Source organism: Cyprinodon tularosa, unplaced genomic scaffold, assembly GCF_016077235.1.
Source record: "Cyprinodon tularosa strain WSP-4 unplaced genomic scaffold, ASM1607723v1 ctg91, whole genome shotgun sequence".
Lineage (NCBI taxonomy): Eukaryota > Metazoa > Chordata > Actinopteri > Cyprinodontiformes > Cyprinodontidae > Cyprinodon > Cyprinodon tularosa.
Window position 1 is genome coordinate 774743 of NW_024039685.1, and position 27699 is coordinate 802441.

Below are 27699 nucleotides of genomic sequence, written 5' to 3' on the forward strand. Positions count from 1 at the left end.
ACAACAATTCAGATTTTTTTTACTACATATTTGCTTAAAATATGAGCCTGTGTGTAAGGGATGCATTGTAATTTATTTTTAAATTAAAATATGGAAAGAAATTATATTCTGATAAATGCAGATGCATCTAAGGGCTATATAGAAAAGGTAAAAGCTCCAAGCCATCTGGTACTTTATTACTATCCCTGATTGAACTTGAAAGTTCAGATCTTCTAGAAAAGAACAAGTTGTTAGGATAACCCAGTAGAGAAAAACAAATCAATAAGATATTTTTTTCTCCTTAAAAAGTCCATCTGCTCTACAGAGAGTAAAGGATCTAGGTCTAAACAGATAGAACTTTATTGAGTGAAAGCAGATCCATGGCTCTATCAGTGTTGACCCTCAGCTGACACCTGAATGAGCTGCTGGGATGCGTTTTTGCGCGCACCCAGACGCATCCCACCTCGGTTATTTTAGGGGAAACAGGACGAACCACGTGACTAAGGAAGCAGCAGCCTGCATACCACCGCTGTTCTCCTAATAACGTCCACACAGCTGAGGCGAGCCGAGCTCAGACCAAACGCAGAAAAGACGCACCGGTCTAAGAAAAGACTTAGAGAAAAAAAGAAATCAAGAATCTTCTGCTCCCTCCGAAAGACTGGCTCATCATGGACGGGTACAGCCGGACCGAAGAGGAGCTGTTCTCCTCCTCCTGCCTCCTGAACCTCACCTGGGAGACTTGCTACGAGCAGGTAGGGCGGATCTCTCCAACCAATCTCTGCTAAATAAAGCTGGCTGCTGCAAACCAGATGCTGGGGGAAAAAACAAAACAAGTTTTGCAAGGAGAAACAAACAAGGTTCAACTTTACTAACTTTATGTTTCTTATCATTTCTTTGAAGCTGAAATGTTGTCTTTATAATTTTCTAAGCACCAAGTCTAACCTCAAAATTAATAGTTGCCATAAGTGAAATAAAGGTGTAATCCTATAAAGGAAAAAAAAAACACTGAAATGGATCATATGTTTGGAATGATTATTTTTAACATGGACAGACAGACACAGGTGCTGCCTGATTCTGCAACACGTGCTTTCAGGTAAGTGTGTGAATTCTAAATCTGCAAACTTCAAGAAGTCCTTTATTTTGAAAATTTATCACTTTCTTCTTGTGTCAAATGTATGGAGGGCGAGGAGTGCCACAATACAATAAATATTTAACTTAAATGTGTTAATTTATTAAAAGTGTAAATAAATCAGATTTTTATTTTATAAATATATAATAAATTATGTATATAATTATATATTTAAATGTATTTATTTAATTTTAAGAAATCAATATAATTGTTTCTGTCTTTAAAAAATTACTTAATGTGACTGCACCGCACCAAATTGAAACTATCATAGATCCATCAAAGTAAAGGAGGCAGGACCACTTCCTTAAAACTCTGACATCTGATTGGCTGTTTCTCACTGAGCAAGCTAAGAAACATTGTTCCTGTTTTTCTTTTACTCTTGAGTCATTGTTGTCATTATTGAAGAAGGTTAACATTTTTTAAAATTTTCGCGGCCTTCTGTTCTAAAAAGATCAACATTTCCTACAAAGTCTGTGAATGATAACAGGTAGTTTTTGGGATTTGTACGCACTTCCGACTTGACATATTTATTGTAAAAAGCATAGGCAAAATAATTACTACATATGTCTTGCAAATTATTCTAACTGAAAAACTAAAAAACTCTTGAAACTCTAAAAAAAGTGGTCAAAAAGAATCTTACAAAACCTTCCGTCTATACCAGACATTTACCAAACAATCCACCCAGCACCTAGTGTATTCTTAATTACTCAAATTAATGGGTGGGTCTAACAATTAACGACATAATCTAAAGAATTCAAAGTATAAAAAATAGATTACACATTTTTGTACTAAATTAACTTAATTATATTCTAACTACCCAAAGAAGAAAACTAAATTGGTAGAAATTACAAACTACAGAAATTGCCACAACACCTAGTTTGTTTTAAAATACATCTAATAAGCCTATAAGAGAGCTTTCTGTGGTCTGGTGTAGTGGGAGTTGCCAGAGCATTCAACAGAACCAAATTTAGCCCCATCCATTAACTAACATCGGCTAGAGTCTAAACTAGGAATTCAGAGGCTGGAGTTCTCATCCAATCTGCTGTAAATAAATGGGACCACGTTTTTAAAAATATTTACAACCTCAAATGTTTACTTTAGAGTAATAAAAAAAACAGGGTGAAGTTGTCTCGTCTTTCTCAGTGAGAAGCAGTGAATTAGACGTCACCGTTTTATGGAAACAGCATTAGTCCTGGCGACTGAGTTTGATGAATGAAGTTGACAGTTGAAATAACTTCATAAATGGAATAAAGAAATGTTTATGGAAATTAACTTATTAAAAAACTATTATTTAATGTCAATATTAACTTATGCAGTGGCAGATTTCATAATTTAATAATCTATAAAATAAAGGGTATCTCTCATCATTTTAATGATATGTTAAATAGATAGATGGTCAACTTAATTATTTATTGGTACATTGAATGATACATTTAACTATTTCATTTTTCATTTCCCCTTTCATTGTACAAGTATTGATTACTTTATACATATACACCCATTTATTTGATGCTAGATTTTTTTATTTTATTTTTTTTCCCTTTAAACCTCCATCAAAATGTGCCATTTAGATTTAATCAATAGATACAAAAATATATTTTAGAGATTATTCTTAAAATAAAAGTGGAAATAAATATATAGATTAAAAAACATAGCTAAATATGTACATTTATTGGATTTGGTAAATCATTTTAAATCAATCCATCAATTCAATATGCTGGTGTGTTACTTTTCCTCAATTAATTTGTAAATTTAAAAGAGCATAGACCACATTTCGATAAATATAACTAATAATTTGAGTCATGATAATATATGATTAAAAAAAACAACATATATTACAGAAATAAGTAAGAATGAATAAATGATCCACAGTTTTGATATAAAATAAATCAATGTGATTTGGAAAATAATTCCAATCATATTTATAACTTTGATTACTTTGTGTTTTATTTATATTGGGTTTCATAGTCTAAATTTATTACACCGCTGAAGCTTAAGAAATAGGACCAACTCTCTAATTGGTTAACCTACACAGCAGGTAAATGGTTAACTAATCACCTTTATCAATATCAGTGTTATCCCCATACACTGACTTTGTTTTAAAGTCTTACAGATTAGCTTCAGAAGAGCACTAAAATAACGGAGTGGTTCATCACTGTATGCTTTGTAATTTTGATTGATGTATTAAGATAAAGATATGTCTACTGAATTATTTGTTAATTTATGTAAATTATTTGAATGCAAAAGTGATCTATTGACTTTTTGAAATATATCATTTACTGGTTTGGTTAGCGCTGTTAAAATTGAAGAAATAATGGCTGAAACATATGATTGTTTGATTTTAAATATCTTATTTTATTGGATTTTGAGATTTTAAGCTTCCCATAGTGTTAAGATGAACATGAATACATGGAACTGTCACTATGGTATGTTAAATAAACTTAAAGGGGTCATTGAATGATTATAGAGGCTATTTGGTGCTGGTCCTTAAGGTCTCTGAATAGGGTGTGTAACATTGGTTGGGCTGAAAATGGCATATTTGCTGTTCTATGAGCCCTAATGCAACGACAGGTTTCCTTCCTTTTATGGTATGCTCATGAATATTTAGATGAGCTGTGCACTGATTGGTTGGTTTACAACGAGTGAAGCTGCTGAGCAAAGATGCATCATAGCAACAAGCACTCACTAACTGAAACAAATTGTTGATCTGGTAGGGACCTCTTTTTTCCTGGACACGTCGTACTTTTCATACCCGAAAAAATGTCTGGGGGAATTTCAAAATTCGTCCGATTTTGGTCGACTACAGTGCAGCAGAACTGAGCCGTGAGCTCTGGGGATGGTCCATGTCCGGAGCCAGTCGGAGACGGAGCGACCAAACCCGAGTTGGTGAGTGTATGCCCCGGTGATGGGGCCGCAGCTACCGCAGCTACGGGCCGGGTTCGGTCTCTCCGTCCCCCACTGACTGCTTGCCCTTATCCGCTAGAGCTCCCAGCTGATGGATTGGTTCGATTTTGAAAGCTGTCTTTGGTAAAATGCTTAGTGTAAATGAACCGCTGAGCATCAAACTTTGCAGGGATCTTGTGATATACAAAAATAATCCATGCCTGTCGAGTCTTCGGATCCTTGGGAAGACTCAAAATGTTCCCCTTCTTCCGTGCAGCCTGGAACTCTTCAGCCTTGCTCATTTTGATTAGAGAAACTGCCAGCTTTGTAAATCTTGTGGAAGTAAACCTAACTGTAGGCTAAACAGCTAAACTGGTGTCTTCCATCTACCTCTATTCATGTTCTTGGGCCAGCGAACCAGTGGGCTGGTCTGTATGTCAATTTCGGGGCGTGACAAAAGTACAGACCAGAACCAAATAACGCAACATCCCCGAATTGGCTTCAATTCAATGCTTTGTTTGAATTCGCCCGTTTTATGGTGGATCTTGTGTTGATGGGGTTTGAACTTCGTCCATTTCACCCACTGAATTATCGTTATTCATCTATGAGAATCTAAACTTTGTTTTGCCTTCCATGACCTCTTTTATATCTGAGTATTGAGATGCACACCTACTCCGCTTTAGGCTAATGTTATTGAAAAAGCAGTGTTATCTGATTTATTTGGTGCCCATCTGCTGATTTCTCTGAGTAAGCCTGAAAACGCATGATGAAACTATTCCTACTTCTATCTAAAAGAGATTTTTTTTTCACTGTTTTCCAACCTAAACTATGTATGCTATAATTTATCTAAGTAATTTAACTAATTTTGGCTCCTACTTAAGTCTATATATACAGTACCATACCAGGTTTGGAGGTATGGTTTGCATCCTGGTGTTTTGCTAGTGTTTGGAGATAATTACTTAAACAATCCCTTTATCTCAATCATTTCTTCTTTTGTAACAAACAAACAAAAAATCACTCATGGTGTGCTGCGTGAAATCTCTTATTCTAATTTCTGAGAGTGGCTGAAATCATCTGCCACAAGTAGGCTGGTGAAATCACTCTCCGAATGCTAAGAGGTCTCCCTGCTATTTAGCAATTTACGCTCAATGATTGATGCCAAAATATTCTCTACAGCAATTTTTATGGTAATTTAGTTGAATGCTACCATTAGAGCTGAGGATATACATACGATAGGTTCACATTCCTCAGTGATCAGGCGTTGAGGTTACAAAAAGATTTTAAAAATACAAGCGGAGGAGGACACTTAAACAATCACTCTCCTGAGGTTTAGTGGGCTGCCATTTGAATTACGAGTAATCACAAATTAAAGAGGATTAGGCTCTTTAAAAAAGCCAGAGCGCCTGATTTGCTGTGCTGCGAGACATAATGCAAGAGTTATTTAGGCGGAAAAGAAACAAAAACCAGATGCAAACATCACTCAGAATCTTAAAGTCTTTGGGAATGGCATTTTGTTAAAAAGAGCAGCAATTAAATCCTTAGCAGTTTCAGCTGCACAATGAGTTTTCAGCACATCAGTTCAGAAGCGGCACATTTGGGTGATGTTGAACAGAAATGTTTTAATCCTAGCAGAAATTTTGGACGTGTTTGTGAGTGAATGATTAAAAGTGTTCATAAATCAGCTGAAATTGGTTTTGAATGTGACCATTTCCAGCTGGAAAACATAATTAACACAATAATTGTCTACAGAATCATTAACTTCTGTTATGCTGTTAGGAAATATTTTTAAAGCATGGATTGTCATGAAAAGTCACGGAGAAGTTTAAATTATGTTTTACCTAAAGAGAAGTGCAGAAGCCATACAATCATTGCAATAACTATTTAAGAAATTGTCTGTACTTGATGGCCAGATGACCAGAATCGAGAGTCTTATTGTCAATATTTGAGCAAAATGAAATCTTCCTAAAACACTGGGTCATAATTCAGTGCTATAAAAAGACATGAATAATTAATACATTAAAAAAACAATGGTCATCCTTAATGGAGACGCTTTAAAAATGTTTCATCAGGAAAACATAAGTAAATGTTTATTTATTTAAATAAATAAATACTACACAAGCACATATTGCTTGTGCTGAGACAGTCTGTGGAATGGCTAGAAGTTTATTTGACTTTAAATGAAAAGTCCGATCACATTCAGAATACAAATTAGCTAAAAATAATAATATAATGATGTTGATATAATCATGGCTGTTTATGGACATTAAAAAAAATATTTCCATCTGTTATATGGTATAAGTACTATATGCTTGATCGGTAACACTTTCTTTTACATTATATCAATAACCTTTTAATAACATGGTAATAACATAGCAAGTTGCAATATTTTACCTGGTAACAACAAAGACTTTATTTGGTAATTACTCCAAAATTAACCTATATAATTTAAAAGTAATTACCTCCATGTAATTTTATAATTGTACGCATGTTACTATGTACAATGGATACTTTTGGTTGGTAATTACCTTTAGGTCACCACATTTCAGTTTCATTTATTTGCCATCTCCTACCAACTGCTTACAAAGTAAATTGTGATGTATGAGCAGGTAAATAAAGCGTTATAAAACTGAACTCAAGTGACATACAAATAAGAGTTTAGTTAAGGAGATTAGCTTGCTGTATTCTAGGTTTGGTTTTCTGTTATATGCCAAGTAATAAATAGCATTTTTCTAGATAATAACACATTTGTTGCTGTCGGTGAAATGACGGAGTTACCTGGTAAAGACTGTTTGAAATCTAAGTCTGACTTTACCTTGTCTCCCTAAAATCTGAATCACAGCACTTACCAAAATTCTCCATAGTTTCTCTTGTTACCTAGTAATATAATGTTACTTGCTTTGTTATTACCATGGCATTATAAGGTTATTGGTGTACTGTAAAATAAATTGTTACCACGTGGTCTGGGCTTCTTATGCATGAATGACTGCCTATGAGACGTGTAAGCATAGAGGTGATCAGTGGCTCTGCTGAGCTGTCAAGTTAGACAAGCTTGTTTAAGAAATGCCCTTAAACTTGTCTTTGTCTTGTCTTGCTCTTGACAATACTCTAGCTTTTCTATGACATTTAAGTTCTGGTCAGTTCTCTGGTCAATTAAGCACAGCGATACTATGGTCGGTAAAGCAGGTATTGGTACTTTCAGCAATGTTGGCAGATGTCAAATACTGCTTGAAATGAAAGTCAGTATAACAATGAAGCTTGTCAGCACAAAATAATTATAAAGTGCTTTAAAATTATGTTTTAGTGATCTGCCATGACTTTATGACATATAATTTGACTCATCAAAGGTTTCTGATTTCATACTGATTTTGGAGAGATGGGATCTTGTTTCTCTCTACTCTTTATTTGGAGTCTTAACGCTTAAATTTCAAAACGCAAAAATATTCTCTTACCTGAAAAAGGACTGGTTAACTGAGCAGCAGTGCAGTATGGTTCAACAGTAGCCTCTCGTTACATCTGGTGTGTATATGTCTGGTAGCTCTTAAGGTCCTGACTCAAGCTGAAGTCAAATTTATTGTATTTGTCTGGGGGATGCGGTTATCCCTTTTGTTTATGCATCCTTTTTATTTTGCAAACCAAAACTTTTCTGTAATCTAAACTTCCTATTAATATTTTCCTTATACAGCACTCTGAATAGGCAGCCTCAATTGTAATAGACATTTGTGACTACCCACCTTGTAAAAGGGTTAAAAACTGTTTGCTGGACAAATATCAGGTCAGCAGTTTTCATGATTGTGGAGGCCATACATAATAGGGGTGGAACGGTTCACAAAATCCACGGTTCGGTTTTCGATTCACGGTTTCTAGTCGCAGTTTTCGGTTCGGTTCGATATATGTTGATTGTTACACCGAAATCCCATAAAAATTTATGGAATTAATGAAAAAATCCCCCCAAAAATAAGGATTGTAATTATTTTAAATGATCCGCGGAAACCCTGGATCATTTCCGTATGTTTTGCTGCTTTGAATTTAATCATCTGGCGCATGCTCTCTACCATCTCCAAGGGACTCAGAGGGGAGCGGACGGGAGCCACAGTGGGGGCTGTAGGCTTTGCTTTGAGCAGCCGGTCTGGAGCGCAGCGGGGGTTGCTGACGGAGTATGAGGGATTTCGGGGTTAGCATGACATGTTGGTCATGTTGCTGTTAGCATAAACAAAACGTGTTTAACAAAACGTGTTGCACAATGCTCGCACACTGTTGCACTTTTATCCACAACTTTCTTTCCACCGTCATCCTAGGTCACTCTAAATGCAAAGCAATCCCATACAGCGGACCTATAAAGTGCTGCTGGCACGTCTTCCAACTCCAGTTCTTTCCCACTCGCCATTCCGACACAGTTCTCCACAGCAACTGATTTTTTTCCCTGCTACACCCGGCTAAGCTGCTTCGCTTCTTCTTCTTCTTGTTTACTACTGGTGGTTGGCTTTGGTCGCAGTACTGCCACCTTTTGCTCGGGAGTGTAAACGCTTCGCCTATGAGAAAAAGGAGCAGCGCATGAACCGAACGCAACACACGCGAACCGAACCGAGACAGTCGAACCGAACGGTTCTGATGGTTTTCATAAATCGTCCCATCCCTAATACATAATATTTCTGTGTTAAAATGTTCATTTTTTTAATCTAACAATAACATGTTTAACAAACTTTTGGATTTGCTATCTGTAAGCCCTATCCATCAATTCTATAGAAACCAAATATATATAAATACTTTTGTAGGAAAACACTTAAAAATAGTTAGCAGAAATTGAATTGCTTTACTAACAGTTGTAATGATTTTATAGCTCATTGAGTTGACGCTTTAGAAGTTCACTGCATATCCATGATCATATTTGCATTTCAGCAGCTCTTTGTGGTTCTAATGTAGCACACTACTTATGTATTTAAGCATCTGATTTTTTTCTCCTCTATTTTCAGTAATTCACATACTTTATATGCAGTGTCTTCAAGTTGTATTTTGATGAAAGAGCAATAGGATTCAAATGAGACCCCGTGGAAGCAGATCAGCTGCTCTGCCAGCTTGCTCTAACATCCTCTCCTTGGCCTCCACAACTTTTATGATGGGTGGAGTAATAAATAAATAAATAAATAAATAAATAAGGGAGCAAAAGGGAAATGTTGACACAGCCTGTCCTTGTGGCCAGATTATCCACTCATGCTTGAGCGCCGGGTAAAGGCCCTACATTATTCACCCTCAGACAACAGAGACGAGGAGAAACTGTGGAAAAAGCTGGGTCCTGCCTCAGGAGTGGACATGCCTGCATATGTGCGTGTCTCCATGCATCTACTTTCAAAGAGCAGACATGAGGGGAGCTGAGACACGAAAGGGCTTTAGGAGAAGGCTGCCTCTCCTTAATTATCAAACAAACTTATTGCCTTTCCACTGAACTCCCCCTGCTTTGCTCACATACTCTGCTCCCATCATTTGGCTTCTTGGGGGTTGCTGTCCATGGTGCTGAAAGTTTCATCACACATTTTCCTGCGTGTCTTTTTCTTTTCTCTGGATTTCCAGGCTCCAATCCCCCATCCAGACTTCGGACGCTCTTCAAAGGCAATGTATTCACTTTGCTCTGACAAAATGCATGCCAGCACTTGGCAGTCTGGCTCTGACGAGTGAACTCTTATCATTCAAGACGTTTCAAGAAAAAAAAAAAAGAGCTGCAGGTTGCACAGCGAGCTCTCAGAGGCAGTAAGAACTAATATATGTTTTCATGTGTCTGCTGCTGCCTACAGCAAGGCTCCAGTTACATTACAGCACACTCAGTGGCTCAGCTAAATGAAAGCTCCTTTGTGAGCACTCTTATGTAAAGTATGTGATCCATATGAGTCACTTATTTTTCTGTGTAATGACTTAGTACCCAGAGGAAAATTTTACCGCTCAAAGCTTTCTCTTCTATAGCTCATGAGATGAGTTTCTCATCTTAGCCTCATTTTAGTTTCTATTTTGTCTCAATTTTTTCCCTTGTGTTTCTCCTAAAATTCACTCGAAAGAAATAAGGTGAGATGTTAACGTTACAGTCCCTCTAGCCCTCTGAGGGCCTGTAATAGGACATCAGTTCTCTACACATACAGTTTAAGTCATTTGGCACAGACACAACAACATTGAGCCCACAACCTTCCAGTTGCAGGGTAAACTCCTGCATCGGATGCCACTGTAGCAAACTGAGCAATGGCCAAAGGAAAAGCCCGATATCTAAATCAAAATAGTGCCTCAACTTTGGTGATCAAAATATGTCTAAAAATTGACATTTAGTTTTGTAGTAAAGAATTAAGAATTAATTTACTTTTCTTTATGACATGTAAAATATTAAAATCTTCTAATGCCCTATAATCCTTTATGATCATGCCTAAATATTTTATTTATTCATTTGCTGGAATCCCATAGAAAGTGCTTTATTGATGATTGTATATTGACATTAACTCACATTTTTGTAAATTTAAGTATACCCCAGAGGCTCTAGAAAAACTTTTTATCTTTTTGTTTTTTTTATAACCAAGGGAATCTGTTTTTCATCTTTCAGAAGAAATAGTGGTACCATAAGCAAACTGAGTTATTATTAGAAGATAACCAAATACATTTAACTGCTCAATATCTTGGCTTTTCTTAAGAAAAACAGCTAAAACTGTGCAGCTAAAAAAAATAATAAAATAGAGCAGAGGCAACCCTGTTGGATTCCCCGTTGCTCTTCAAATCCTCCTTTTGTTCCTTCAGGGAGAGGGACAGAAATAATAATATCTTTATACAATGAATTAATCACTTTTATAAACCTTTCACCAAAGTGAAAATACCTTGATTTAATTATAAAGGGATGCTCTACAGAGTCAAAAGCTTTGTAGAAATCTAATAATAAAACAAAGCTTTTACCTTCACTAAACTAATTATAGTCTATTAAGTTAAGAACCAACCTAATATTGTTGCGCATAGACCAATCCTTAATTAATCCCAAATCAGTTTTCAGTTGACTGGAGAAAATAAAGGTGAATAATTAGTAATCTACATTCGATAAAGCATTGGCCTCAGATTATTGATATATCTTTTCCTGGTTTGGGTCATAATGTAATGACTCCTTGTTTCAAAGGTGGCATTAAATAATCTTTTTCAATACATTCTTTAAGTCTTCCCAGAAAAGCATAGGACCAGGAACCATCCTGACCAGGTGATTTGCCTATAGACATCTGTTTTACAGCAACATCTAATTCTTCTATCCTTGTTTCAGAGTCGCATGTTTTAAATGTGAAGTCAATTTTAGGAATGTTGTGTTTAATGCTCTCCAGAAAAGATATTAAAGCTGTATGAGAGTAGACTGAGCTAATAGAGAGAGCTCTCTGATTCCTCTGCCTAAGATCACAAAGAGACATAAAAGTTGGGAAACTCAGAGGATATTAAAGCTTGTTGAGATCTTTTCTACAACTTGAAAAGAAACTAAATTGAGCTTTAGAACACCTTATTGCTCCAGAGACAAAACTGAGGTACAGAAAAAATAAACCTTAGACCTATTTTTATTTCTATTTGTAACACATATCTCATAGTTGTCTAGAAGTACATGAAATATTTTGTAGATTTCATTTCAGATTTCCCTTTTTTCTGAAAAGAGCTCCATTTTAAGCAGAAGCAGAATAAAAACACTTATCAAGCTAAAAAGATATGCTTTTTTTCCCCTTTAAAAATATAATATAATCATTAGCACTATGAAAGGACATGTTTTAAAATGGTTATAATGCTATCTGACAGGAGTCCAGCTGTGGGGATTTATGGTTTTACCAACAAACTAATCCAAAATTGAACCTAATCTAACAAAACCTTTTTTTTTTTTATCTCCAGCCTAATGCTTAATCAAAAATTTATTTTCTGATGCTTTAGCAACTGAACCATTGAAAAGTTGTCATAAATTGATAGAAGAAAAAAGAAAGATTATGGTTTTGGCTAAATTTAAATCATATACAGTAGACTTGAGTATAGGTGAATATATATTCAACATCTTGAGAATAATATAAATATTTTAATTAATATATGTTTAGATACATATTTAAATGTTGAATTTATATTTGTGTTTGATTACTACCGCTACTGCTGCAGGTTTTTAGTTTATATCTCTATCAACTTTTTGAACGTTAAAATATTTGAACAAATTATTTTTCTTTTTCTTCTAGTTTTGCAAAACAGTTAAAGCTCAGTCAGATCCGATAAACAGTAATTTGCACATATTACACAGATTCTTACAGTAATTGGCTTTAGGTGTCAACTTCATTTGTCTCATTCCTGCACATCAAGAAGCCTCCATGAATGTTGTCTCAAATCGTTGTCCTAGATTGCTATGACTCTGTAGGTTTTGCCCTCGTGGCATACTCTTTCTTTTCTCAGCTGATGGACTGAGCAGAGCTCTGTAAGATGTTCAAATATTGGAATATTGCTCTATCACCCACCCCCTCTTTAAACTTCTCCAGTCCTTCCCTATCTGCATTATTCATTGATCTTTATCAAGCAGTTCACAAATGTTCTCTTACGCTGTAGGGACAGGTAATCGGTGCAACTGGATCCCTTTTAAGAGTATTGCAGTAAAGGAGGCTTAATTCAGATACACTTTTCAATTTTAAACTATCTATTTTCTTATTACTTCAAAACTTTGTGTCAGCCTATCAATTAAAATTCATATAAGATATTATGCATTTGATGTTGTAACTTGGCAAAATGTAAAAAAGTTCAATGAGAATAAATCTTTTTTTAGAGCACTGTAAATATGGTCTTTATTTAGGATAAGTTAACAATTAGTTGCCATATGAGGAAAAATATTTATTTAGTTTAATGTTATTTAAAATAGCAATTTCTCATTAAGCTTCTAATTCTTTGCAAAAAAAATAAAAAATTAATGGAATACAGTATATATTCAGTTTTAAATTCAAACATAAGTCTATACAAAATTTTCTGAGTATGTTAAGCTCTGTAAGGGCTTTCAAAAAGCCATTACGACTTCAAGAAAATTGAGACGCATGTCATCACCCCATATTGCAGAACCAGGAGCTCACATTGAAGCCAGGCCTGGGGTAGCAGTTTGTGAGCTAGTGCCAAGCAGGAAGGACTGACGTAAAGCCATACCCCATGGGCCCACTATCTGCATGGGGAACCATGAGGCACTAGTTCTGTCAGAGGCATTGGCTACCTGATCTACAGATGCTTAAACTGGTTCTAGAGACTTGTAATGTTACCTTGAGGGGCAAGGATAAGTTTGTGCAGGAGCAATGACAGCTAGAAATAACATACTCACCTCTATGCTTATGAATGAATAAAATGAACCCCTCCAAAAGCAAAACTTTGACAAAATGGTAGTTTTGATAACTGCTGATCAAGGATACTATTAGAAATTACTCCCTGGAGGCAAAGTATGAAGATGTATAAATACTAATACAATTTTGTATATTGTATATAGATCTATTAAAATGACGCCTTACAATTATACCTCTTGCTGTTTAAATCATGCAGTTCTTTTTCTTTGAGCTTTACAAAATACTGTTTTAAAAATAAGTTACAATTAGGTTAGCGACTTTCTCTGTTTTTCTTAAAATGTTGCGACACCTATCCAGGAGTCTTTGTCAGTTCTGTCAGCTCACACCTAGATGTTTGGAAGATGAAACCACAATTCTCACCCTCTTTTCAGTAATGGCTATCTCTTTTAACAAAGATGGCTTCCTTAACTCCTCTTTCAAACCATCTGTCCTCTCTGTCCAAGATATAAGCTTTTTTGTCATCAGTGGTGGCCACTGGCTTTCCTTTGCTGGCTTTCCTTTGCTGCACCATGCGTTTGTTTAGCTGTTTTTTGGACTCTCCAATGTAGGAGTTCGAGCAATGCAACAATGCAGTTCAGTATAGTCTTCCATCAAGCACTTCTACCAAGGAAATCTGCGCAAGTTAAAACAAAAACATAAAAAATGCATAAAACCCCCACTTGCTTTCTCAGCATTTGTTTCCAAAACCAGCGAAAAATTAAAAATGTACCTGTTATATGATTGTGTGCACAAAAATAGAAAAATTACTAATGCTAGTTATCCAGTTTTTCCATTTTTGATCTCAAGAAAGTTGAATGAGAAGCACTTACCTGCCCTGAATTTGCATTCCTTGTTACGTGAACAAGAATCGCTCTTAGCTTTCACCTTTTCATTTGAAAACTGATTGAAATATGACCACAGTGGCAACTTTTAAACATGTTTGTAAGAATACTTGTGAAAGTTGCCAGCCAATATTGGGAGGCTTCACATCCAACTTGCCAAAATCTACATCCCCTGCTTAGTATGAGAAATGAAATAATGCATATCTGTTTTCTGAGGTATTAGTATGAGTTCCATGTCAGTGGGTAAATATTTGTGAAAATGGGTGGGGGATGCAGATATCTGCAGATTCCACATTCAAAGTTTAAGACATAAAGCATTAGGAATGTAGAGTACTGTTGATAGCATAACTGGGAATTGCTATCCACAGAGCAGAAAGCATATTAATCAGATACTGACTCTAATACTGCACTCCTCCTACTTTAAAACATCAGAGCTCTAAATACAGGTTGCTCTGGTGTGAGCTGCATGAATTGATGAAGACTCTTGGATGTTTTTTTTAAACCCTTTTAGAGAAACTAAACAATAATATGGTTGACTCTGATATAAGCCTGTTTTGTTATTCTTTTTTGGCGGTAAAAAGTTTGTGCTGAGGTTTGACATTGATTCTGATGGTTTATGATGGAGGACATTAGGTCAGAATTCAGTTTTATGACAATAGGTGTGACTCAGCACTTTGTATCCTCTTCTACTCACTTTGTCTTTCAATTTTTTACAGTTTTTTTTAATACTTGACCCAACTAGCTAGGGTCAGCTTTTATACCCTGCATTCAGAGACTAGAACTACATATACATAATAAAAAAAAAAATCTGTTATTGTAAGTGTGCAGTTTAAAGAAACCCATATCTCTTGTTAAACGCTGGACTTTGAAATGGTCTTGTTTTTTTTTGCTTGATTAAGTGTTGAACCTCCTTTGCCTTAGCTCCCTGCTTCTAAAACAAGGTCAGCAATCCCTTTAATATGTTTTGCTTGTTGAATTAACCTCTAGTAGTTAAGGCTTACGTCAATAAGTGCATTCAGGTGTGACTTTAGCTGACAGCAGCTGACTTTATGGTCAACATGAACTTAGAGCCGCAGCAAGAAAGGACTGCTGCAGTCTGGTTTGCCACAGTTTACTGGTACAGGCTGATCCTTTGGGAATACTGGCAATAGGAACAATTTTAAAGAACACTTTCTTTTTATTTCTTTCTTGAGAATAATATCAGATTGTACCACCAGGAGGGAGAGAAGAAAGTCATTCCAAATGGTCAGAAATATGACCCTCTGAGGCATTGTATTCTTCCCACTGCTGGTAGACGAACTAAATTGTTCACTCAACTTTCTCACAAGAAGTGAGTCTTTGTTAGTAGAAAGGGAACATTTGAAGTAAAAATGGAAATGGAGCACTTTCTTTATGTAGAGAAATTTCTGGCCAACTCGGGGGAAGTTTCATATAAGGAAAGCATAATCAGAGATGCTTGGAATACAGTCCTCTCCCTCCAAATGTCTCATGTTTTGACTAACACTCAATGAGTTAGAATGCTCAGACATGAAGCAAAATTAAATATCGGAAACATTATCTGGTGCCCTGATACAAACTGCACCACAATTTTTAGAAGTTAGACTTTCAAAAGATGCTTTATTGCACCCAAAAGGTTCCATTATTCCATTGCAATCATTGACCAAACAAAATCCTTTTAAGGACCCCAAAATGGGCCTCGGACCACACTGTGTGTATCCCTGTTTTAGAGCAACCCCATTTGCAAAAAAAACAGAACAAACTGTGACATTAACACGCCTGTGGGTAAAATAAAAACCCTGCTTTATAACTGCTCAGACGTGTGGTATGATGCTGTGACAAAAAAATAAATAAGACAAACATAAAATTTCTGGGGATGTAAATACGGACCAGGGGGTTTTCTAACTATAGTTGGATGTGTCTTTAATGCCTCCTCCCAAAGGAAAAAAAAAATAACCAATCTGATTTTCAAGTGGATACGTCTCTTTTGTTTGTTTTATCAACAAGTTTGTTGCTGCCAAACATCTTGCTTCTGACAGCGATCCACAGATGCGGAGCCTGTCAGCGGTGTAATGAGAAGCTCGTTGTTCCTTTGCAGCATATTGCCGAGATATGGATGGAGAATTATCTAATCAAGACTTTGCAGAAGCAACGTCACTGAGTCATTGCTGACCTGCTGAGCATCTGTCTGGGTATCTGCAAGATGTTGATGTATTTCATAATGATCACATAGGCTTTACTTTGTTTTCTCTGTACTTTTTTCTTTTACACACATATGTCTACTTAAATCTACTCAGAGATACAGAAATGTGAATAAGATGCATAAATTATAGAAGAGGATGAGGTAAGACTTTCACTGAGAATTGCAAATGTAATAACGCTCTAAACAATATCTATCTTCTCACTACTCTTTCATAAAGATATGATTTGTGGAGTCAACACATTTATTATTTAGGGGTATCAGAATAAAGAGGACTGATTAAATATATTTTCCAGACTTTACAGATAATATATAAGCAAGGCTAACAAGTATTAATTTGTTTGTGGTTATATCATGTAAGAAGAGTCAAAAGGTCTTGTATGGCAAAGACCTATCATCATTAATGAGATTACTACATTTCCTCCCTAAAGGGAGATGTGAACTAGCAGAGGGAGCAACAAGCTTTATTCCTCATGGGTCCATGGAGAATCTTATATTTTCCAGAATAATGTTTCTTTCCTGAAAATTCATGTTAACTGTTGGCTAAAAAAAAAAAGGTAGAGAAAACACACTGTTAGACGCTCTCCATTTTAATTGAGTTTCTGTAAGAGGCTTGTTTTCACAGCTAAATTAATGTAATCACAATATGAGTTAGCAGTGATCATAATCTTGTTTTTAGCTTCTTGTGCATTGTGCTGTCTGAAACCAGCATCTTCTGACGGGGGGAGCACAGGCGCACCAGACTGCATTCTTTGATTATGTGTGGGAAAATGTCTTCCTCGCCATTGACAATCTGTTGGTACTTCACAAAAATCAGAGATGAAAGGAAGTGCAGCTTAGACTGTGAAAACTCCTTGCCTTCTCACTGGGAGGTAAACGCACTCTCGCAAACACCGAATTGTACATCTGAAGTGTTATCAATTCCACCTGAAACGGAGGGGCCCCGGTGGCGGAGCTGAACCCCACTTGCTTTTGATCGTACCAACAGCGCCTGTAAACAAGTATTTTTCCCATCATCTTCTCTCCGGCTGTCTCTCCCCGCTCCTCTGCTCGCTCTTTTCCTGCTTCTCCTGAACACAGAGGTGTCTGGTGGGGGAGGTTCCTTTGATTATCTCTGCTGCCGATTAATTGTTTTTCTTAACCTCTGCACAGGCGTGTTCCTACACTGCCCTGGAGCCTGCTGCACGCGCCCACCTGGACCCCTGCCAAGAGCAAAAAAAAAAAAAAACTAAAGCAAACACTGTTCGCCTACCTTCTCCCAATTACTGACCTTCAGTTCTCTCATTTTGCCAAGGATGTTATCACGGACACTATCAGTGTGTTTACTTTGTTTGTTTAGCTCATAACTTTGCACACATCCAGTGTTGACTGCATTTTAAGCTGGACGGAGTGGGTTTTAGGTGTTCTGAATTTTTAAAAGGATTCGTATGTAATCAAATATATTGAAATTAGGAAGTAGTCTTGTTTGGGTGTATATCTTGCCTTAAATTTTTGTGCTCAGGCATCTTCTTTCTTTTTAGACTGGCATTAGAATCTTGTCTCATGCTTGTCTAAAAGGAAAGAGACAACCCCCAGAGGGTTCCTCTTGCATCCAACTTCCTCATTCAAGCCTTGGTCTGTTTCCCATTTTTTGACATCTTGAAAGCACATTCATGGGTCATCTGAATAATTAATAAATCATACCTCAAGTGCAGGTCAGTTACTTTGCCTTTACAGTATGTAGAGCAAGACAGTTCTTCAATGCTTTAATCAATTACATTTTATCCTCTTTTAGCATGTTTCCATCTATTTAAAGCTTGATCTAAAATCTATAGATGTTTGCACAAATAACCTGATGCATAAGGTAAGTAAAAAACATTTACATTGGGTGTGATATTTTTGGTATGAGGTTAATCGGAATCAGAATGACGTTTATTGCCAAGGAGGTTTGCACTTACAAGGAATTTGACTTGGTGTTGATAGTACAGACAAATTATATATACAGGTGCTGGTCATAAAATTAGAATATCATGAAAAAGTAGATTGATTTCAGTAATTCCATTTAAAAAGTGAAACTTGTATATTATATTCATACATTACATACAAACTCATATATTTCAGATGTTTATTTTGTTTAATTTTGATGATTACAAATGACAACAAATGAAAATCTCAAATTCATCATATCAGAAAATTAGAATATTACTGAAGACCAATAAAAACAAAGGATTTATAGAAATGTTGGCCAACTGAAAAGTATGAACATGAAAAGTATGAGCATGTACAGCACTCAGTATTTAGTTGGGCCTCCTTTGGCCTGTATTACTGCAGCAATGCGGCGTGGCATGGAGTCGATCAGTCTGTGGCACTGCTCAGGTGTTATGATAGCCCAGGTTGCTCTAATAGTGGCTTTTAGCTCTTCTGAATTGTTGGGTCTGGTGTATTGCATCTTCTTCTTCACAATACCCCATAGATTTTCTATGGGGTTAAGGTCAGGAGAGTTTGCTGGCCAATTAAGAACAGGGATACCATGGTCCTTCAACCAGGTACTGGTAGCTTTGGCACTGTGTGCAGGTGCCAAGTCCTGTTGGAAAATGAAATCTGCATCTCCAAAAAGTTGGTCAGCTGCAGGAAGCATGAAGTGCTCTAAAACTTCCTGGTATGTGGCTGCGTTGACCCTGGACCTCAGAAAACACAATGGACCAACACCAGCAGATGACATGGCACCCCAAACCATCACTGACTGTGGAAACTTTACACTGGACTTCAAGCAACGTGGATGAAGTGCCTCTCTTCTTTTCCTCCAGACTCTGGGACCTTGATTTCCAAAGGAAATGCAAAATTTACTTTCATCAGAGAACATGACTTTGGACCACTCACCAGCAGTCCAGTCCTGTTTCTCTTTAGCCCAGGCAAGACGCTTCTGACGCTGTCTGTGGTTCAAGAGTGGCTTGACACAAGGAATGCGACAGCAGAAACCCATGTCTTTCATACGTCTGTGTGTGGTGGTTCTTGAAGCACTCACTCCAGCTGCAGTCCACTCTTTGTGAATCTCCCCCACATTTTTGAATGGGTTTTGTTTCACAATCCTCTCCAGGGTGCGGTTATCTCTCTTGCTTGTACACTTTTTTCGACCACATCTTTTCCTTCCCTTCGCCTCTCTATTAATGTGCTTGGACACTGAGCTCTGTGAACAGCCAGCCTCTTTAGCGATGACCTTTTGTGTCTTGCCCTCCTTGTGCAAGGTGTCGATGGTCGTCTTTTGGACAACTGTCAAGTCAGCAGTCTTCCCCATGATTGTGTAGCCTATAGAACTAGACTGAAAGACCATTTAAAGGCTTTTGCAGGTGGTTTGAGTTAATTAGCTGATTAGAGTGTGGCACCAGGGGCCATCAATTTTGAACCTTTTCACAATATTCTAATTTTCTGATATGATGAATTTGAGATTTTCATTTGTTGTCATTTGTAATCATCAAAATTAAACAAAATAAACATCTGAAATATATGAGTTTGTATGTAATGTATGGATATAATATACAAGTTTCACTTTTTAAATGGAATTACTGAAATCAATCTACTTTTTCATGATATTCTAATTTTATGACCAGCACCTGTATATATATATATATATATATATATATGTGTGTATATATATATATATATATATATATGTGTATATATATATATATATATATATGTGTATATATATATATATATATATATATGTGTATATATATATATGTGTATATATATATATGTGTATATATGTGTATATATATATATGTGTATATATGTGTATATATATATATATGTATATATGTGTATATATATATATATATATATATATATGGTCGGAGTATCTTTAAACCTGCAGCTCTCAAGGGTTGTTTATAAGCTGCATAGGTAGCTTCTTTGAAAGAGGTCCAAGGAATGAACTGGCCTGTGTGGTCCAGTCCAACTGTGAATGTACTAAAGTTCATATTACTGTAGTGTGGAAATGAAGGCTGATCCTCATAGAGTATCCCAGTGAATGCCCAGTGAATCTCTTTACTTTTGGAGCTTTGATAAGTTTGATAAGTGTCGCCACAGACCTAGCCTGGCCAGCCAGACTGACTTATGCTGTGCTCACAGCTTATCGGTCTGAAAAGGAGTGAGAAGGGGCTAATTTTAAGGGTGGGGCTAACACAGGCAGCCCATTTTAATGACATAAACAGCTCTTTGAGAAGATCATAAAGAGAATCATTAGAACATCACTCTGCTGCTTCTGTAATCTTGACTTTTATTATCATGAAAACATTGACTTTTAGACGACATAGACTCATGGTCTGTGATTTTAGTTCCTATACAATCTTTATGACCCGTAATCAAAGCAAGTTGGTAAATTACTCTCTGTTATTGGTCTGGAATGTTTTAGAACAGAGAGTATTGAGCCTTACTATATTGACATACACCCCATACAAGTCAGTCTGGCTAGCCAGATTAACACAGACCAGGATGCACTATTGTAAAGATAAAGCTGGTGGCGAAAGTTGGTTGGATTGGAAACCATGGTTCAAGTCATTTATGTAGATTATAATTTGTACTGCTTACCTAAGCCAAGATTTAGTCCATACACCGCCCATTCTTGTTAACAGTGTTTCCTGATGAGTACCATCTTCTCTCAGCGGGATAATGTGTCCTGCCACAAATCAGCAATGGTTTAGTAATGGTTTGAGGTTTGTTGTTGTGCTAGATCATCATTCGTTAACGGGTCAAGTAGGATCCATGAATAAATGGATAAAAGTTGTTTAAACCGCAAAAAATTGAAATCTAAATGATTTAATTAATTTTTTTCTTAAAATAAGTGCATTTTTCTTGATTTGAGGAGGTAAGTAAGACACTCCCAAGTGAACAAGACAGTTTACATTTAAGATAAGAAAAAAAAAACAAATGCATTGTCTTATTTCAAGTGCATATTATCTAATCATCTTATTTTAAGAGTAAAAATAGTCATTTCATTGGCATCTTATTTACCTGCTCAACTTTGGGTCAAATACACGTAATTTAAGAAATGTTTGATTATTTCTAGATTATTTTTGCAATGTAGGCATTCAAAGGGGAAGATCTACATGCTATATTTGTAAAGTAGAAATAAGTGTATATATGATCTTATCTGCCAATCTTCTGCTGGCTTGGTTGGAAAGTTCATCAGATTTTACTTTCAGTACAAAACTGTATTGAAGTCTTATGAATTGTACTTGATCAGTACCTCTCCAGGCTTATTTCAACATCTTTTCTTTGGACATTGGATGCTTTTTCAAAACACCGTTTGTACAGTCTTTGATATTTAAAGAAAATGCAGTATATGCTTAGGAAATTTTAGAAGGGGACAGATGAAAAATTTCAAGCCATTAAAACTAAACCTATGTCACTTCTCATAAAGAATTGTTTTCATCTTAAACGCAAAATTGATAAATTTACAGTTTTTGCTTAATCTCTGCTCGGAGTAGCTGGATTTACTGCATTTAATGATTAACGGGTTACTAAATTGGTGGACTATTATTTCAATAATTGATTATTCAGATTGATTTCAGATATATTTTCAGCTAATATTAAATCCCTTCATTAGACTATTTTCATTCCTGTGATATATTTGATATGTAACAAAGTGCCTGAAGATCCAATTTAAACATTTATTTTGTGTCAAATGGTCTTGGGTCTAGTTCACCCGGCTTTTATATAAAGGATAGCTCTTAGAATCCGAGTGGTTAAATTAACAGAGCCATTGAACATGTCCAAGTACTGGATTGAAAACTGCATAGGACTTAAAGAAAAGAAAAGATTATACTATAATTCAGCTTCCTGGAAATAAGGTAAATAAAAAATGTCTCCGCTGATGTTCTGTATGTTTTGGATGTCTGTTTATGAGATTACAGCAAATGGCTTTAGGGATCTTTTTTTCCGTGTGCAGCCTAATTAGTTCAGGTGTTTGATATAGAGAGCACTGTGGGGCTCCTGTCTAAGAGGAGCCGAGACAGCCCACACAGACTCGAGACACTCTCTCAGATGCACGGATGCAAAGTCTGCATGTGTGGCTTGAACAGACACATAACATACACAACTCACTTACTAACAGGCTGGACTCCCTTGGCTCATGGTAGAGCGTGGTGTTGCTGATTTTATTTTATTTTTTTTTTCCCATCAGCAGAAAGCTGGGATGAGCTGAGCTAATTGAGCTGGGATGCTCGGCGGAGGGAACAGGGCCTCTTTTTACATTGCCTCGTCACTTCCTCCTTTATCCGTCCAGCACTATTTCTTCAGTCCAACCCCTCCAGACCACTCTGTACAGCCCTAAAAATGCCTCTCGTGTATGAGTCATGGTTCTTTAAGTGTCAGACAAATATTATTGGGATCCCACCAAAAAGTAGGTTAACGATGTCTTCCAAAATATAAGTACACTTCGTTTCTTTAAAAATGTGTTCATATTGCAAACCCAAATTAATGCATGTTATGATGCTGTTAGAGACTAAACGAGATATTCCTCAATTGATCAGTAGAACAAAAACAATGCATGTTTTTTTTATGTTTTACTGCCCTTTGTTTGGCCCCATCCATCTTCCTGTTAAGTCATACCGATATCCCTGTTCCTCCTTCAGAAAAGCAGCCCCACAGCATTAGGCTATCACAGCTGTGTCAAAATGGAAAGTGCTTCTTAAGTTAAATGTAGCATTAATCTTGGACAGTGTTGTACATGTTGGCTATTTGATTCCATAAATGCAAGACCCGCTCCTTTCTAATTCTAATCAGCAATTTCTAAAGCAACACAAACAAAAATCGAGACTTTCAGTTCATGGGTGATAATGAATAACATATGCATGACATATAACTTATTGTTTGTAAATCCCTGTAATTATTACACACTTTAAGGGTGGATAGTCGCACTGCATGCCAAAACAAGCAAAGACCAAAAACCATTTGAAAACCAGAAAATACGAGAATATAACCCAAGCATCTGTACTGATAGGGTTTAAATAGTTATTTGTTTAGCCTAAATAGAAATCCTGCCCCGGACGTGATGAGTAGACATAAACATGCTTGTGTGACATCTGCCATCAGTGACGCAGAACTATCAGAAATTCAGATGGTGACAACTGACACAGCTACTTGATATGACCCGACCTTCTTTAAGTAGCCCCACTGTAAAGAGACCAACTGATATATGAATTTAATAAACCAATCTAAAGCAAATCCAAGTCATAGTCACTCCTTCCCACAGCCTCATATCAGAACATAAAGGAAAAAGAAAATCTCTTCTCCTGCCAAAGGCAAACAGGGTCACAGCATCCAGGGAAGCAATATTTGTATTAAGTTCTCATTGGAAGTAACACAAATTAGAAAATTTAAAATACTTTTTACCATTAAATGCATTGTCTATGAGCTCTCAATTGAATCTGATCTTGAGCATTTTTTTTTATTCTAGAAGCTGTGACAGAGAACTGTGCCCCTCCACTCTGTTAATTTCAATCAATGAATCAATCTGTGTCTTAGACAGTTGAGACTAATAATAGCATTGCTATCAATAGCGTCAGTATTATTTGTGGACTTACTGGTACATCCCTCTACTTCAGTGTCATCTGAATGCCAGCTTTACCTCCTGTTTCAGTAAAGACCAAGGTTCACACTGTATTCCAGTGCAATTTGAGTCCTTTCCCTCTTTGAATCAAATATTTTGCCCTGTTTCACTCTGGAAAGTGGACTTTTCTTCGTTTAATTTTATAAGCCTCTTGGGAGTTGCGAACTTCCTTTGCACCATTACCCTCTTGTTTACCCATAGTGTAAATATACAGTGAAGGGCATTATTTATGAACAAACCAAGCAAAAACAAAGTTTAGAACACAAAAAGTATACTCAGGCATGTCCATTTTTTCAGAAAAAAAAACTTTTTTTGCACAGTAAGTAAAGCTTCTTGTAGGAGTGTTTATTTATTGCATGTGTGAACTTTTGGCAGAATATTGACACCATACATTAAATAAGCCTATGCCCATTTAAGGCCTTTTGACAATTTCTTTAGATTCCTCTTCTGTGTAGATCAGATGATGTAAAATGATTCACTCACCTGAGCTGTGGATCCGTCCAGCTCCTCCAAAATGTACCTTGGGTTTGCTGGTGAAGACTTCCCATTCCAAGGGGCAAACCGTTGTTCTGGTTCAATTTGTATGTTTTCTAAGCCAAAAAAAGGCTTTGTTTTTGGTCCGCTCTATAAAGCCTCGAACTCAACGCTAATTGAGACATTTTAAATTTAAAAAGCTTCCTTGATGGGAAGTGAAACATCTTCAAACTTGGAAACAAAGTCCAATGGATTGTTTTTTACTTTTTAGGAATACCTTGGGTTTCTCTGCTGCTTCTTGGATCAACATTCAGCTAATTTGCCTGCCAGTTTAAGCAATGGTCCAATTCTTGATAGGATTAAAGTTATGCTGGCTTTTTAGATTTTAAGTAGGCTGACTGAACTGCGCTCATGAAGATCTTCAAAGCTAGAGATGTTATTATTTTTCAACCATCCTAGAATTAAGGTTCTTTACATCTTTATTTCTGACCTGTTTACTGCATAGTCTTTCTTTGTAATGATGATGGTTTAGTATTATTCTGTAATGACCCTCGGAGGCTCTCACAGAAAATCTGAATTCTTACTGAGATTAAAACTTACAAAATGTATGGGTTTTCATTGTAATGGGAGATAAATACTAACAGCACATCACACATTTCTGTGTTCTTCCTAAGAATTGGTGTTAAAATTTATGTTAGGCCCTTTTAGTAGTGCCACAGAAATAATTTTAGATTGAAGAGCAAATGCATGCTACACACACTTCAGGCTAAACTGTTGGGAAATGTGCACAGGCTGTATCGCAGCAGACTAACTGACAACAAAAGCAGATAACCTGTTCTATCAGAGGGAAATTAAGACATCACAAGCCTTTTGATGGGCCCTGGGAGGCCCTCATAAAAGCCACAGCAAGCTGTTGAGACGGATACTGAGTTCTTTCCATCCTTTAGCTGCACTTGGGGACTGATTATGGTCAGGCAAGCAGCCTTTACCTGGAAAGTCACTTTCACTTTCTCGTCCACCATTTGTTAGTATGGCTAATGTCTCATTAAGTCTCACAGAGGGGAAATGATGCGCTCTTTGGGTGAAGGTTAGGCTCCCACCTTATCATGAGACAAAAAGACTGATTATCAAAGCATAGTCCTTAGCCTGATTCTTTCACTAAAAAGTCCTATTTGTGTTACAGCTTGTGCTGCTTCATTAGCCATAATCTATTAGCCCTCCCTCTACCTCCCCCAAGTAAAAGTTAAAACATTTGGGCTAAATGATGAATGCTTGATCCCTTTTGCATGGTGTTCTGTGAGAAGGAGTGGACTGAAAGGGGGCGGGGGGGAATTTTACATTATCAGGGAGATAATTACAAAGTAATCATAAGCTCTTTCCTGTAAAGTGGTAAACAAGCCAAGGGCTTCTGCTCTTTTCCTGAGAATAATTAAAAGCCGTTTTGCATTCTATGCATCAATGTCCTTTCCTCCACTCAGTGGCCACCTCTTGGCATAATAAAAATGGCAGAATTTCTCCATCTGGGAGGGGTCCGTCACTCTATAGTGATTTGGCATTTTAGGGACCTTTTACTGTCTTTTTCTCATAAATCTGTGGCAGAGAATTAAATCACGAATCTGTATTTCCATTTTCTACACTTCTTTTTTGGCATCTACAGGTAACTGAACAGCTGTGAATTGCTGTGTCACTCAGCAAGACAGTTTCCAGATATGGACAACTACTCCTCTGTGACTTTGTCCTTAATGCCTCAGTAGCAAATTCTTTTATTGATTGGTCTAGACTAAAGAACATGGCAACCTGCCAAGTGAGAAGTTTGGGAATATTAGATGAGAAGCCCAACCCTTTAGCTAAATTCTCATCCATAAAAACTAGAGGTCAAGAGTTGCAAATTATCAACAGCGATAAGCTCTGAGTAGGATGTGAGTCAGTGACTTGATACAATCTGCTGTGTTTCCTTTGATAGAACACTTTTTAACCAGCTTGAATCGTAGTCTAAACATGACTGCAATGCTTTATAACTAGGATCATTTTAGAATATATGTTCTTGGAATCTGTCAGTGTGATTCAATTAAATTGAGTCTTTTTAGTGCCTTAAGATGACGTGTTTTGAATTGGGACTGTATGAATAAACTAAATTGCATTAAGTTGCATCAGTATGAAGCTCTCAGGAAGTTTTAAGCCCCCTTTAGACCATCTTATATATAACAAATACATTTTTAAAATGAAACCTTGAAAGCCACTTGGATGAGGATTTATATCTCATAAACATTTATCGAGTCCTGTTACTAGTTGGGCAGAGGAATTGTATCAGCTCTTTGGTGGTAGTTCCTTTGTAAAATTTGGGTTGGATTGTAGGGCTGCAACTAACAATTAATTTGCAAATTGATTAATCTTTTGGTTATTTTTTCGATTAATCGCTTGATAATATTTTGGAAAAAGTTCCTTAACGTTTTTTTTATGAAATTAAACTAGGTGAAACTAAAATTTTTCCACTCAAGGAGTTCTGGATAGAGCATATTGACAGACAATTTTTATTTTTTTTTAATCTTAAATGCAAAATATCTACGTATTTATTTATTTATATATATATATATATATTTTTTTTTTTTTACAAATATGGTGTAATTACTGCTCTAAGATGGTCACTCTGTCAGCTAAAGGCATGTTTTAGAATTTCTATACTCCATTTAACAAATAATTGAATTCTAAATCAGTGGGACAAACACATGGCAATAACATTTAGTGTGAAATTTGAAGGATCTATGATGACGCTTGGTGGAATGCATCAAGAATGGTTATTAATGACACTGCTTAAAAGTTCTCCATTAGTTTTTTTTTTTTTGAACTTTTTATTTTCAATAACAATTTTTATATCAACACATACATATGTCCTTCCATGTCACATCTCACAATTCACATCTTAATATCTTCTTAGATCATTTTAGACCTTTCATTTACATCAGACATATAGGCTGTCTATTCCAGCTCCGTTAACAGTTATCCAGGTGCTATTGAAGGAGAAAATAACAAAAAGAACATCCAAGAATGACAAATAGAGGTGCATTTCCTTCAAATAAACACTAGCCCAATTAAGAGAAACCCATATTCATTAATAACATTCATGGATGTATAAGTCACTATGATTAAGGTGAAATGTACAACAGTAGGCACATTGGGAAAACAAATTAAAGTAATAAAAGCACACAATACAAGATAAAGTCAAGACACAATCACAAAAAAACAAAAAAAAAAAAAAACAAAGAGGTGTCAAGGTCCCAATATGAATTTAG

The 27699-nt window shown here is 36.3% G+C and overlaps 1 protein-coding gene across 5 annotated transcripts in view; it reads left to right on the forward strand.

Annotated features, from left to right (window-relative positions):
• The first annotated feature begins 535 nt into the window (after positions 1-535).
• ppargc1a (peroxisome proliferator-activated receptor gamma, coactivator 1 alpha) overlaps positions 536-27699 on the forward strand; it is a 485324-nt gene continuing 458160 nt past the window's right edge. For 2 of the 5 annotated variants that reach the window (XM_038274349.1, XM_038274350.1), the window contains exon 1: positions 536-731. In XM_038274349.1, coding sequence (XP_038130277.1) covers positions 648-731 — 84 coding nt within the window. In that variant the 5' untranslated portion in view covers positions 536-647. The remainder of the gene's footprint in view (positions 732-27699) is intronic. The other 3 variants (XM_038274354.1, XM_038274356.1, XM_038274355.1) reach the window with 3 other exon arrangements.